This window comes from Lineus longissimus, chromosome 6, assembly GCF_910592395.1.
Source record: "Lineus longissimus chromosome 6, tnLinLong1.2, whole genome shotgun sequence".
NCBI classification, from domain to species: domain Eukaryota; kingdom Metazoa; phylum Nemertea; class Pilidiophora; order Heteronemertea; family Lineidae; genus Lineus; species Lineus longissimus.
The window spans coordinates 21000061-21013831 of NC_088313.1; the positions used below are offsets into that span (position 1 = coordinate 21000061).

General features: G+C 40.3%; 2 protein-coding genes across 3 annotated transcripts; one reads left to right on the forward strand and one right to left on the reverse strand.

Annotated features, from left to right (window-relative positions):
- The first annotated feature begins 12 nt into the window (after positions 1 to 12).
- On the forward strand, positions 13 to 10142 carry LOC135489513 (fibronectin type 3 and ankyrin repeat domains 1 protein-like). 2 transcript variants are annotated; one of them, XM_064774901.1, is made up of 10 exons: positions 13 to 131; positions 498 to 684; positions 5106 to 5230; positions 5774 to 5855; positions 6320 to 6394; positions 6695 to 6975; positions 7105 to 7277; positions 7535 to 7579; positions 7929 to 8021; positions 8555 to 8674. In XM_064774901.1, exons 1-9 carry the CDS (start codon positions 122 to 124, stop codon positions 7983 to 7985), a joined length of 1035 nt encoding a protein of 344 aa, XP_064630971.1. In that variant the 5' UTR covers positions 13 to 121; the 3' UTR covers positions 7986 to 8021; positions 8555 to 8674. The 2 variants fall into 2 exon arrangements, with proteins under 2 accessions (XP_064630971.1, XP_064630970.1); XM_064774900.1 differs by lacking the exon at positions 7929 to 8021 and having other exon boundaries at positions 8555 to 10142.
- Positions 10143 to 10540: 398 nt separating this feature from the next.
- On the reverse strand, positions 10541 to 12774 carry LOC135489582 (spermatogenesis-associated protein 24-like). The gene is made up of 5 exons (XM_064774985.1): positions 12670 to 12774; positions 12251 to 12340; positions 11708 to 11838; positions 11341 to 11411; positions 10541 to 11168 (listed from the first exon to the last, which is right to left on the reverse strand). Exons 1-5 carry the CDS (start codon positions 12772 to 12774, stop codon positions 10951 to 10953), a joined length of 615 nt encoding a protein of 204 aa, XP_064631055.1. The 3' UTR covers positions 10541 to 10950.
- Positions 12775 to 13771: the final 997 nt, after the last annotated feature.

The window sequence follows — 13771 nt, forward strand, 5'->3', positions numbered from 1 at the left end:
AAACAACGCGCAGGTTGTTTTCATTGGTGATTGTTGTCGAACACTTCGTTCTCTCTCTTTGGACCCGTAATGTCTTTTATTAGAGGCTAATCAACTTCATTCACGCCGTTAATAATCCAGTATGTCCGGAAGTAAGTACATACATATATTTCATAATGCTTTGTGCTCCATTTCTCATGTTTGAAGAACTTTTTTGGAGGAGATGCTTTTGACATTTCCAGAATCCACGCAGTACATCAGTACTGTAACTGTCTACTGACAGTAGTCATCATCTGTACTCAGCTACCACACACTGACACAGATGTTGACTGCACTCAACTTGGAGATTATCATGAAGATTTTTGTTGTTGATATGACATCATTAACAATGACGGCTCTCTCAGTGTGAACTGTTACCTGAAAGCCATCTCTAGTATATTTTACAAGCAGTGGTGCCATTCATTGTGTGTCAACTGTCATGAATCATTGAATGACATGATGAGGACTTTACCTTTCAGGTGCAGATCCACCACCACGCCCGCCACCCCCTACTGCGGGTGCTATCACTCATTATAACATCGAGCTACAGTGGGCAGATGCCCTCGAGAGAGTGAACGAGATGATGAGCACCAGGAAAGGCGACAACCGCACCAAGGTTGTGCTCCAACAGGAAGACAAGCGTGGCAATTGGGATCTGGTCTACAGGTTGGTCCAGAAATAATATTCTCTGTGACAGATGGGGTACACTGTAGAACACGATCACTTGTTTTGCCTGTGCTGTTCTGGTCTGGTGTCTGAATGAAGGCTATTTCACTGGAGAGTTCCAGCAGCTGGCAGTCTAGGACCTGTTGGGGGTGATCTTCACAGGAGAATCACTGGATTAGAAAATGGCGTACTGTTCTCTTTTTACAATCAAACACAGTCTGCCCCGTCTGTTTTTCTATCCAGTTAGTCTAAGCACCATCTCTTAATTAACATCAGTGTCAATTGAATCTAATCAACAATACACAAATTCCTATCCAAATCTAGCCTCAAGAGTGGGTGCTTGAAAGTTTCAGTTAGTTTCTGTCTTAGATTTACACAGATTGAACACACTGGCATTAGCAGTTAGGCTTATTTCTACAAAGTTTGTTTACTTTACTTTGGTCACAAATGTCTTGGAATCTTAACATGTATAGTGTTTAGTTTAGGTTTTACACTTTAACATTTTGAATTAGTGTGATATAAACTAAGTAAAACATGATGTCATAAGGCTGGATTTGTTCGACTAGACACAAAGAAAATATTAGTACATATTTAACTTAGTACTGAGGAGTGAAAACCTTTCAGTTTGTGCCATTTGTTAAAGTATTCAATCATTTATTGCTGCCTCAGTCGTGTTATTGGTTATCCATGTTGCGTGACAAGTGGATATGAACAATGGCTTCCTGGTTACCCCAAGTTTTGATTTCAAAACATATTCAATTATCAAAGATACAGGTCCCTTCAGCCTTCAGGCTTTGGACAATGACTGTGTGCTTTCAGCTTGGTTGCGAATAGTATGATATCACCTTCTTGACTTGAACCACATTCCTGTACAAATACTCATACAAAATAAATAATAACGGTTTCGTTGCCATGGCCAATCCAATATTTGAAAAAGAAATGTTGCCAGGTTCCACTGTTGAAGTGTTGTGAGGACAGGGTCAGGGAAGGTAGTGCAGTAAGACATGGTTTTACAGGTGATGTTGACATGAACTGCTTGGGAAACAGATCAAACACAATTGTCTGAATGCCATTTTGAAAGGCGTTCTGAATATTGATTGAGTCTTTTGGTTCACTTCCTGTGGTATGTAACGTTTCAATTTGAACTGAATTATTGAAATTGCTGTTGTGTGACGGCTCTAGGTATTGCCTTAGTTGATTGGCCGGTCAGTGTTAGCGGACAAATAACATGATAACATGGGAAGATAGCTATTTTAATGAACCTTCTTGAGTCGATATCATGAATGTCAATAAGAGGACTGATTGCACATTGATATTTTTGTGAGAAATGCCTGGAAGCAATGTTACTCCTTACAAATCTGAAGGGGAAATACAAAAATCATGAACATTGTTTGGGACTAATCGTAGGTGGTAGTGTCTGAATCCTTTTAAAGTGAACCAAGCTTGCGTTATTTGTGCCAAACAATATTGTCATAGGCCTAGAAGCGAAGACCACTTTCTAAAGGTGCTTGTGCAATCATGCATTGATGAAATAGGTTTACTGTTATTGAGTTATTCATATGATCCTACATGTTTTAATAAGCATTATACTCCACAAGCTGTCTGATAGTTAGATATAAAATACGGTCTTTTGTGAAAATTCTATAGAATTAGGACGTGACGCAATAAATAAAATGACAACCAAGTACATATATGTACCTGTAGATAATATATCGTCAAGAGTATAACATACTGCCCACTTTTATGAGATGTTTTTATACATTGGACTTGCAGTCTTTGTGGATGTGAAAATGGCCTCTAATGTCTTATTTTCTCAAGATCATGGGAAGTCTTGAGGCACTTTGCACTGAGATAACATCGTATAATATATATTGAGGTTCTTTTTGACATGTTTGGTCTGAGTCTCCCAAGGTATCCCACATAAACATTGGCAGTTTCTATATTTGTGCAATCTTTGACCAAATATTGGTAGTGCACAAGTATTTTGGGAAACAACTGTGGGCTATTTCTATGCCACCACTTCAGGCCTTGGCTACCAAGATTGCACTCGGTATGTACACTTCATGAAATATCCTCAGTCTAAAGTTCAACACAGGCATTCCAATGGTGAAGTTCTCGTTGTATAAGTGTTAGGACATCCGATCGACTTGGTGTCTCCCATGAGTATTTGGATTTCGATAAGTATGTCAAACGAGGCTAATAATTACCTCAATGATGAACAGCATTAAAAATGTCTTTATTAATTCTTGAATATGCCCTACTAACTTTGGCATGCCAGGTACATGCAGCTGAATGACAAACATGGCTGATGTATAAAATAGGTCTCATGATCACCAAGTGAGACGGAAAACCTCACGTTGAGAGTAGCTACTGCTCAAGGCGTGTCCATTCTGCCTTGGACAGAATCATGGCCATCAAAGTAGACTGTTTCATTAAAAACCTACCCTTCATTTCATGTATTGATTGACACTCTTCATTCACTTTCTCCTTGACTGCCTGCCCAGGAAGTTAAATCGCATGTCTGCATATAATAAAGTAATTCCCTGCGGTTACAATGTAGCCAGCAACTCAAACCAACCAAGCCACTCATTTTAGAGAGAGATCGATTTATGTTTACTGCAACAACGGTATCTTTCAACAGAATAGGTTGTCAGGCTTAGGTCAACTTGCATATTAATTGGATAGAGTGATTTGTGGCTACGGCATATTGCTGTGGTGGATGGGGATTAGTGGAATTACAATTTGCACTTCGACTTTCAAACAATTTCATGAGTTTAGTGACAGAGCTACAGTTCACTGATGTTAAAACTGATCACATTAAATCTGGCACTGGCAAGGGGGCTGTGCAAAGGCAAAGTAGTTCAATCTTTGCATGGTGGTCTCAAATGTTAGGTTGACATCACTCAAATTCCATCATTTTATGAGTTCTGAGTCAATGGCGGTTTCAGATTCATTTCAAGAAGACATCACAGTTTGTCCAACTCTTCCAAGTCAATATGCCTTGTCATGGTTTTCTCAGAATGAAAGCTAAATCGGTTGTTCGATTGACCATTGTCAAATTACTTGGTAAAGAATGGTGTGAATGAAGGCCTTATGATTAGTTTATTTACTGACTTTTTGTATGAGTTCAATCCTTAAACCCAGGAGACTTGCAATATACTGTCATCTTAAGCCTAAAAATGCGGCAATCTGCTGCCACATGCTTGGATACTTTTAGCCCTCAGCAACTACAAATGTATGACTCAAGGCAAACTCAGAGTTGTTGGCCCGATTTGACTTGATATGACAAACATTAGCATGTGTGTTTACTGCACTCCTCAATCAAATGCCTCATTAGCTTTCCCAGAAACGTCAGAGACTGCAATTCACAAAATTTTCACATTTTATGTGTCAACAACAAATCACTTAAGTTATGATGGATGAATGAACTATAAAAGTTCAAATAGATCAGTCTCATAAGCCTTTTATGGCCAGGTCCCACTTGAATGTGTGGTGGTACTCTGTCATGGAGTTGCTTCTTTCAATGAGGAGGGTGCCACCAGAGAAGGAGGTGTCGAACGAGTTGGGCGGGGTTAAAGGAAAATGCAATAACATTCCAATCGTGGTGATCCTTATTGAACTTGAAGTATTAACAATTCAACCAGTAAAGTGAGACGCTTCTAATTGCTCTCATGTGGCCCATCATAGTCTTTGATTGATAGTAATATTGGCAAATTTCGAGCTTTACAGGCCCAAGCTGTTTTGGCATGAGGAAGGATTTGGTATTTTTAGACAAACAGGTTACTGAAATCCCTACACAGCTTTAAAGTTAAGTTCATGGCTTTGATCCTTCAACAGATTTCACCTCCTATGGGATCCAAATCCCTTATTTCATATGATGCTGTTGAGCCCCACCTGATTTTAAGAGGCCTTCTCTGAGTACGACACAAAAGTTGGGTAAGCGAAGAATATGAATACATGTATTTGTATGACTATTGAAGGCTTTGGTGTACAGTGCACTAGCAATGAGAATAATGCTACTGCATTCACCTACTGTACTGTCTAAAGGCCCCAGGCATGAAGCTGAAACATCTCTCTGACAGGTTGATGTACATACGTCGTGCTTTTCACTGAACAAGGGTCTGCTTCAAAGCACAGTTCTCTCACCATTAAGGTCTCCGCAGAGGAACTCTGGGTTGTCATTAGCTGCTAGTGCAGCGCTCATAGGGGTTCAAACCTTTGGATTCAGAGTTGGGCACCATATAACCAGAACGCCGCCATGCTTCATATTATTAATACAACATCATAACATGGTCTGAAGGGCTACCTTGCCTTCAGTGTTCCAGTTATCTAGCTCTTCCGTAGTTTGCTGACCTAAAGCCACTGTCTTGCTTCTAAGATAGGCTTATACTTCTAACGAACCATGTCCTTTCTCTTTTCAGTGGATATTCAAAGCGGACAGTGGTAGATGGCCTTGAACCCCTCTCAAAATATCGCTTCCGACTTCAATTCAAAACTGCCGGTGGTTCCAGTGATTGGAGCGCCCCCTGCTCTGTTGCCACACGCAGTAAGTAGGAGCAGGAAGAGACCTCTGGAGCTGTCCCAGTGTAGAGTTATCTCTGCTGCAGTCAGTTGTGGTCTGCAAGTGGGACTGTCTTGTTGAATTCGTTTGAAAATGCTGACATGTCAAACAATGCAATACTGACAGCTCTGGCCTGTTTTTGTAAGAAATCAATAACCTTATTGAGCTTTTGTATGAGTTGAGTAATTGGCACATTTGATTTACTTTAGACAAGTGACATCTCTTATCAATGTTAAGTAGATCAGTACTTTATTAATAGTTAATCTCCTAGGAATGACATGGACTTGGTAACCCCCACTAGCTTTCAGACTGTGTTGTGTGGACTGGACAACTTGTCGCATTGCTGTGTCAATGTTTATTGCCATGATGGTGTTAATGTTTGCCACCCTTCGGGGGATGGGGAGAGGGGTTTGTAATCACAATGAATGAAAGGGAAGTTGCCTTCAGTCATATTTCAGCCATAAATGTCCATAGTTCGCTGGGAAAGTTAGCATTGATTGTTTTATAAACATTATCATTATTTTCCAGAGGAGCCTTTAACCACAGAACATCTCCATAGAGCAGTAAACAGAGCTGATCTTATGGAAATAGAAAAAGTCATAGCATCTGGGTAAGAGAAAGATGGACCATACTGCAAACTGATGAATGAGATTGAAACTTTGAGAACCAAAAATGGTCTTTTTCAGACATTTTCACATTCACAATGTTGTATTGGGCCCTGTTAGTGCGAGAACATTAATTTGTGAATTGATGGCTGTTGCTGACATTGTGTTCACAGCACCAAACCAACTTCTAAGCCTTTGCTCATGTTTAATATGAGAGGACGAATGACTTCTTTGTATGTTTCTCTTCAACCGTAACATCAGTTCTTGTGCGAGACTGTGAAGTGAAGCGTTCACCTCATTGGTGAAGTGTTATGGCGATGGCGTTCATTACTCAAAAGATAAATTGAATTTATATTGACACAATATACCTGCAGTTGCCATGGTAGCCGTCATAAATCACGATGGTGATTATCAGATGAGTTTATTGACAGGTATTAAAGCATTAATTGATGGTTGATTGATTTTCCAGGGATGTCAATATAGAGACGCCTGATAAATATGGTTTCACCGCACTCATGCAAGCATCACAGAAGGGACACAAAAGGTATAAAACCCACATTTTAGTTGCTGCAGCACAGTTTGTCAGTGATGGGAGTTCTGACCCACGCGATTCTTTTATTAGTGCGTTCAGTTTTAATAAATTATCAATAATCATGTCGTTTAATGAGAATAATGAATAGTATTTTTGAATACTGATTCAGAGTTGTGAAACTTGGTTTGTGCTTGCAGATGAAGTTTGTCTGGACTTGAGCAGTAACGTCTGCTCCTGCCAGCCAGGGCAGTACTCAATCACCATGTCACACATACCTAACTTGCCAAGTCATAGCTTGCCTCTTGTTTCCAGTGTGTGTGAGCTCCTCATCTCAAAAGGAGCCTATGTCGATGAACCAAATGAGTCTTACAAAACTGCCTTGATGCTTGCCGCGTATTCTGGTCGAATGGAGATCGTTGAGTTACTACGGGAACACAGCGCCAAGTATGATACCCGCGATAAAGGTGGGTCAGCACCACTTCATTACGCTGTGGATGGGAGCAAACTCGATGTCATAAGGTGGATGATGGAAGATGGCGCTGATGTCAATATCACAGACAACACCTCTGGATGGACGCCATTAATGCGAGTTGGTTAGTATCAGTCGATTCAAGGATTATTGAAAATTGGTGTGTTCTCTTTAGAGTTGGGTCTGTTTATTCAGGCTTATGAAATATGTTCATTTCTTCTAATATCAGTGAATACGTGCCTTCATGTTTCAGCGGCAGTGACTGGTAATCGTGACGTGGCTAAGTTACTGATCAACAAGGGAGCGACCGTCGACCACAAAGACAAGGATGGCAAGACTGCGCTGATGGTGGCCGTGGTCAATGGTCATCAGCCTCTCGTGGAGCTCTTGCTCGACCACAAAGCAGATATCTATGTGCAGAATGAGGTATGTGTAGTACAACCTCTTGGAGGAAAAGTTCCACCAATGTTATCAGTGAAAGGGTTGGGCAATCTTCAATGATATCAAGTCCATTGATGATGTATAAAGATTTGATTTCTTCGCAATAAACCTATTTATCGATTCCACTGATTTCATAGTCTAAGACTAAAGGGGCACTTTGTCAATGTGCGTATAGATGGTGTGACTATGCCTGAATGAAGACCCAATTTGTATTCGTCTTATTATGCCATTGATATTTTCAGTATGGGAAGAATGCCTTTGATATGGCACATTCATTAGAAAGACAGGTACGTTACTGATCCAGAATAATATTAAATACCTGCATGCCAGAATATCGCATCCAAACTCCATAACAAAGCCAAGGCTTACACCAAGAAATAATCAATCCAAGAGGTTCTGTTTGCCCTTGCATGATTCTGCGTGTCGTCAATTGGCCCTAATCTATAGTTAAGATATACCGTCCTTTGAAAAACCTGCATGAGAGACCCATTCAGTTACATAAACAACTGGTAAGACATATTGTTGTCCTTGAAGAGTTGCCATTTCTATAAGATGCATGTGAATTACCGCCGTATTCTTGTAATAAGAGTTGACTGATACTTTCACATTGTCACCCGTAACTTGCTGATATTTCAGGGGGTGATACGAACGATAGAACGCCATGTGACTAAAATCGAGCAGCACGCCCAATGAAAGTCATTTAATGTGTCGCTTGTCATCCAGCGTCTGGTACCCAACTTATAATCTTCTGCATGTTGTTTTCCTATCAATATCCTAAACACCCTATGACTACTCTGATGGTGTTAAAGTTACAACTCGGCCTAATTTGGGCAGAGTTTTAGTCATATGTACATCAGCAAAGTGGTCCTTCTATCCTCTCAATGTGTGCAACCTTCCTTTCCCTGTTCTCCAGTTCAGCTTCTCATTGTATTCATGTCCCTCCTCTAACACGTGATGTGGATAATGTTTTCTTTGGGAAGAAGATTCTCCAGTGTTTTCATGTGGTGCTGTACCGTCTGTCATACATTGAACATCCTGTCAAGTTTCACCATCTTTTCCATGTTTCTCGTTACGCTCTACGAATAGAAGGTCAGCAGACAGAGGCGAATATCTTTTAAACTTCTGTAGATTTTGAAGAATGCTCTTCTGGTATTCATCCAGCACGATGATTCCTGACCTTCTGTTCATTTTTAAACTTAAACTCTTTTGCTATATAATCTTACTTACTTTTGAATATCTAACAGAAACTGCTTTTTTTCCAGAGAATCGTGAAAACCTTGGAAGATTACCAGGAGAGATTGACTGACAAATCATATCAACACCAGCTTGACAAGGAAAAGAAGAAACACGCTAAGAATGGAGAGCTGGTTGAAACTCCTCAACAAACCAAAGAGGTGGTCACGGAGTAAACTCTAACAGGCAGTCAAGCTCAAGTGGTCGTCCCTAATGGAGTAATCATACATAATGATGTCATGAGTCAATTATTCAAGATGTTTATTATGAGACAGAAAAGACTGGAGGCTGCCCTTCACATTCATGACATGCTCATACAATGAATTGTAATTAGCTTTTGGTTGACAATACTTCTTTGTATAGCTCGGACCCTTCCGTATGCTGATATTCACTGTCATAGTCCATAGCATATGATCATAATGGCAATTGTTGTCTGCTTCTACATTTAGGTAGTATACTGTTTACATAAATTGTAGGACAGATGTCAGCTATCCAAAGACAATACCGGTTATATGGTAGATTAAACCAGCATCACAATTTGTGCTATGTTTATTTGCTGAAAACCTTTATTTTTTTATCCTATAATGTCCTATAATATTGTGCACCTATTCAATAGACTTGTGTGGTCATCTGATCAACCTCGGTCACTAAGTACTGGGGTGGGAACAAGGAGCTCTGTAGGTCTGTTCACTGTGTGTTCCTGTGACCAAGGTTGTTCAAAAGATCAGGTACACAAAGCAAAACATGAAATGTATGGTACTTGTGCTTAATAGTTTGTGATTGGAATCTGAATCATTTCATATCAGCATGGACACAATGTAATGCACCATTTTCAAGGAAACTTTATTTTTCAATCGTAAGCGATAACTTCTACTTCTATGCACATAATCATTAGCTCAATATAAACATTCCGTCCAATCCTTGCAATAATGCTCCAGATGTAGTTTGACCTTGTGTCATTGTTACCATGACAGCAACTCCACCAACCCTGTGATATGCGTATTTGTCTCTCCAAGGATTGCTTCTGCGGCATATCTTATCAGTAACTAATTATTCATGTACACTTGCTCTTCAACGTACAACTCCTATTTTTTGATACAGTGCAGGTATTCACAAAATTCGATGTCATTGTCATTTTTCAGAATCAGTAGTACTAACATCTCAGATCTCGTAAATGCTTACTGCCTTTTTCCATGAATTTCGTTTCGGTCTGTACAGACACAATTGAAAATTCTTTCGAATTAAAATTCGAGTGTTAAATCTTTAAACAAATGGCATAGGCCTTTGATAACCAGAACTGCAATAATAGGATTTGTCAATTGATGGAATCGATCAGCTTTGGCTGCAACAAGTAGATACTAGTCCATTCTAATACTGCTAAAGCGCTACCTAGCTGGACACCCTCTTTATTAAGGACACTGGTTTCAGTCCAAAATTGGTATGGTAGTTTCTATAGTATTCAATGTAACTTTTCTAATCAGGCAACCTCTGTATTAAGGACAGCACTTGTCAGTCCTAATGGTGTCCTTGATAGAGAGGTTCTACTGTACCATGAAATAACCATGCCATCCTATTGTAGAGATGTTTTGTGGAAATAAAATGTTGTTTATATAGTTTCATCTTTGTTGATGTCTTTCTCTGGATCAGCATGAAGTGGTCTCTGACATAGGACAGACGATTTCAGCTGACCCAAGTTCATGAGCAGGCCTTGGTTTGAATCTGGGTGGAGCGCTACACTCATGATCAGCAATTCGACCCTTAAAAGGATCAAGTGAAAATAATCACTGCCTGGTGAGAAGTGGCCACCCTATCATGATGACAAGAACAGTCTACAGGGCCGATTCCTCCAGGATGTGACTTTGTCTTCACAGACAATCCCTCCTTGACAATTCCACATTTTCCTCAAAGACACTGTGGAAGGGTGAGCAGGGTTTGCAAGGAATCTTCATGGGACAGATGATCGTTTAAGGAGTCACAATCCATTAACAGAACAGACAGGAAAACTGAATGGACTAATAATTTATTTCAAGGAGTAAATACATGTCGTGCACTGCACCAAATGGCAATAGTATGACAGTTGCTCCAATTGTTAGAAAGGAGCACCTGTGTCGTTTTATAAACTTGACACGAGTGTCTTTACCAGTTGTTATCATTGAGTATCCTGGTGATACCAGTAGGAGTCTGGCAACTCAGAGATGGAATGGAATGGGAGGTGATAACCATGTCATTGGTTCATTTATTCAAGAATCGCAGCAGTAGTAGCCTGATCATCAGTCATGTATGAGAATGGACAGGCCTGCCTGTCTATTACAAACAACCACTGTTCAGGAACTGAAACAACTCTCTGCCCTTAGACACCACTTAACATGGTGGCTCACCGCGCCATTCCCTCCCCTTCCTCAGTCTGTATCAAATGTTCCCACCCCTATGATGTCTTGATAGTACATTTCCTCCTCTTCCTCTTCCTCTCCTCCTCTTGTAACATCTTGGCCATGTAGAGCTCCTGCTGCTTCTCCACATTGATCTCATCGAGCTGACACTTAAACTTCTCCTTCTGCTTTACCAACCTCTCACTCAGGGCACCAATCTTCTCGTCCTTCGTCGACAGAATGTTCTCTTGTGTTGAGGCTTTCTTTTTCAGATCTGAAGAAAGATAGTGCAAGTGTCAAAAGTAAACAACTGTGATACGATTCTCATCGTTCTAAATAAGACTATTTCCCTCTTTTGCTCATATCCCCACATGAGTGTTCCTCCACAGAACAGGGTACAATCAGTTGTTGGAAAGCTCGTCTTAGACACCTAAACATGGACTAACCTGAACATTTTGCATGTAGTTCGGCCTTGATGTGGCATTCTCTCACAACCTTAGTACGCATGGCTCCAAATCTGAAAGAATGATAGGATTGGAGTTCTCGTGGGAGTAACCGTAGAATCTGACACCAGCAGCCCTAAAAATCTTCAGGGTAGATTGAATCTATCATCTTACTCAATCTGATATCTTACCTACAGATGAGTGTCATTGAGAATAAGAGGTACCTGTTCCATAATTTACGGTTTTTCAACAGTCATGAGGTGGCTCATCCTGCTACAACACATCATAGGTTTTCATAAACCACAAAATGTGCTAACTCAAACTGACCACAGATTCATGAGAGGAGTGATTTACATTTTACACAACTTACGCTTGATCAAACTGAGCCTTTTCTCTTTCTAACTGCTTGTGTAGGATCTCTATTTCCCCACTTGCAAACTCAAGCTTGTCCTCCATGTCAAGTAACTGAGCTCTTGTCCTGGCATGACTCACTCGCTCTTGCTAGAATAATGTACAGGTATTGTTATTAAAGGCAAATTGGAAGGTGTGAATACAGTTATTATTATCCAGGGATAATCATGGCCCCATTAAGTATTGCTCTTTGCACTTGCTGTTTTTTCAAGAATGAAGGAAAGAAAACTCACATGACATTGTCAAGGGACCATGTATGCTCTACTGATTGAGTTACCAACGGTTTCAGATTTCCTGTTTCTCTGCACTTTGGTGACACCATTTGCTTTACTTGGCCTGGCTTGACCTCGGACTGAGCTGCTGAAAACTTGTCAGGATTTCCACGACGTACGTCATTGAGCCAACTGGTGAATAACAACCAGTGTTATTTGGGCTTTATTCACTGCACTTTTGTATAATTACCATCCAGCGTTATTTTGTTAAAACTCTTCTCGATACTTGCCTCCAGTTCTCTGATCACAGCCTCGTATTCCTTTCTGCTGACAAAGTCATCTGAAGTCTCACACGTAGATGCACAGGAACTGTGAATTACCTTAAAAAAATGGAACCATATAGTGATTTTCTTTTGAGTTTCAATTCGACTCCTAAATTTTAACTTGATATATTTTAACAAAATATTATAATGCCACCTTCTAGCCGATGCCAGGTGTTCCATCAGTGACAGTGTTGTTAGTGTATGTGTACCAAACTAGACTACAGTACAGTGTCACCAGTGCGTGTATAGCATGCATGTAGGCAAGTTTATAGTTATGCATCGGATGATTCATGATGGTTGATACACCTAATAAACTCTATTTTTTCCACACAGCACCGGAGTTACTCAGGATACGGCAATGCCAAGATATGGAAATATGTCTCTACCGTTTCTTTAAGCCTTTCACAAGCCGCTTGCTGCGTCAGGATAACATCTTGCAGCTGTTTTTGCAAAAGAATGTGAGAAGGAACTTGTTGATCATTTTTCGCCATTTTGAATTTCCTGCTACAAAATAATGTTTAAGTCACATGACCGTCGTACGCCACAACCTCGATCCAAAGCGAGAGCGAAACCTGGAGACGGAGGTCACACCCAATATAAACATGAACACGTGCTCGAATTATACTCCAATTATATCCTTGCAGTTGCCGCGTATATATATACGGTCTAAGGATACAGAGATAAACCAAACGTGAACGGCGACACAAAGTCAGCTTTAGGTATTTTGAGAGCTGTGACTAATGTCTTGTCCCGTTTTCAAGTTACTACTGTGAACACGGTCAGGAGTGCTCAATGGCAATATTTTGAAAACGCCTGCCAAAATTCTGTTGACCGTTTGTTGTCGACAAGATTCTATGTTTTATAAATTATGAATAAAAAAGTTGTGTCCTGTACATTGTTTTCAGTGTTTAGTATCCTGTCTTTGCATCTGCTTTCATTTATTTTGTTCCCTTAAAAGGACAACTCTGCAAATGGACAACTCTACAAAGACGCCACAGGCAAGGAGAGACAATGGAACAAACAGCCTCTGCCAGCTGGTTATCTGATCAGTTTGGGAAGACCTTTACACAACCTTAAAAGACCAAGTTATTCTGACAAGTTAACACTATTAGGCTAATGGAGAGCAGACGATGGAACAACCACCCTCTGCCTTATAGATACAGTGGTGCAGTAACCTCAACCATCATTACGCTTCCTATTCATGCTATTGCTAAACCCAACCATAACGCTTCCTTTTTATCATGCTATTGATAACCTCAACCATGACACCTTCTCAAAATAGCTATCTCTAACCATGACCTTTGACTTTGATGATATTGCTAACCCAAACAATTGCCCAGCTTTTTCATGCTATAGCTAACCCCAACCATGACCCTTCCTTCTCATATGCTATAGCTAACACAACCAAGTGAGGTGGGGATACTTTTTTTGGAAGACACCCTGTAGTCAGTTTGACAGTGACAAGTGCTCTAGAGTATTTCAAACTGT

Coding starts and splice junctions, on each gene's coding strand:
- LOC135489582 (XM_064774985.1), bottom strand. CDS start 12,774: ATGGCGAAAAATGATCAACAAGTTCCTTCTCACATTCTTTTGCAAAAA. Junction 11,412..11,707: donor AAGGCTCAGTTTGATCAAGC/GTAAGTTGTGTA, acceptor TCATTCTTTCAG/ATTTGGAGCCATGCGTACTA. Junction 11,169..11,340: donor ACTACATGCAAAATGTTCAG/GTTAGTCCATGT, acceptor ATCTTTCTTCAG/ATCTGAAAAAGAAAGCCTCA.
- LOC135489513 (XM_064774900.1), top strand. Junction 5,856..6,319: donor GAAAAAGTCATAGCATCTGG/GTAAGAGAAAGA, acceptor TTGATTTTCCAG/GGATGTCAATATAGAGACGC. Junction 6,976..7,104: donor GACGCCATTAATGCGAGTTG/GTTAGTATCAGT, acceptor TTCATGTTTCAG/CGGCAGTGACTGGTAATCGT.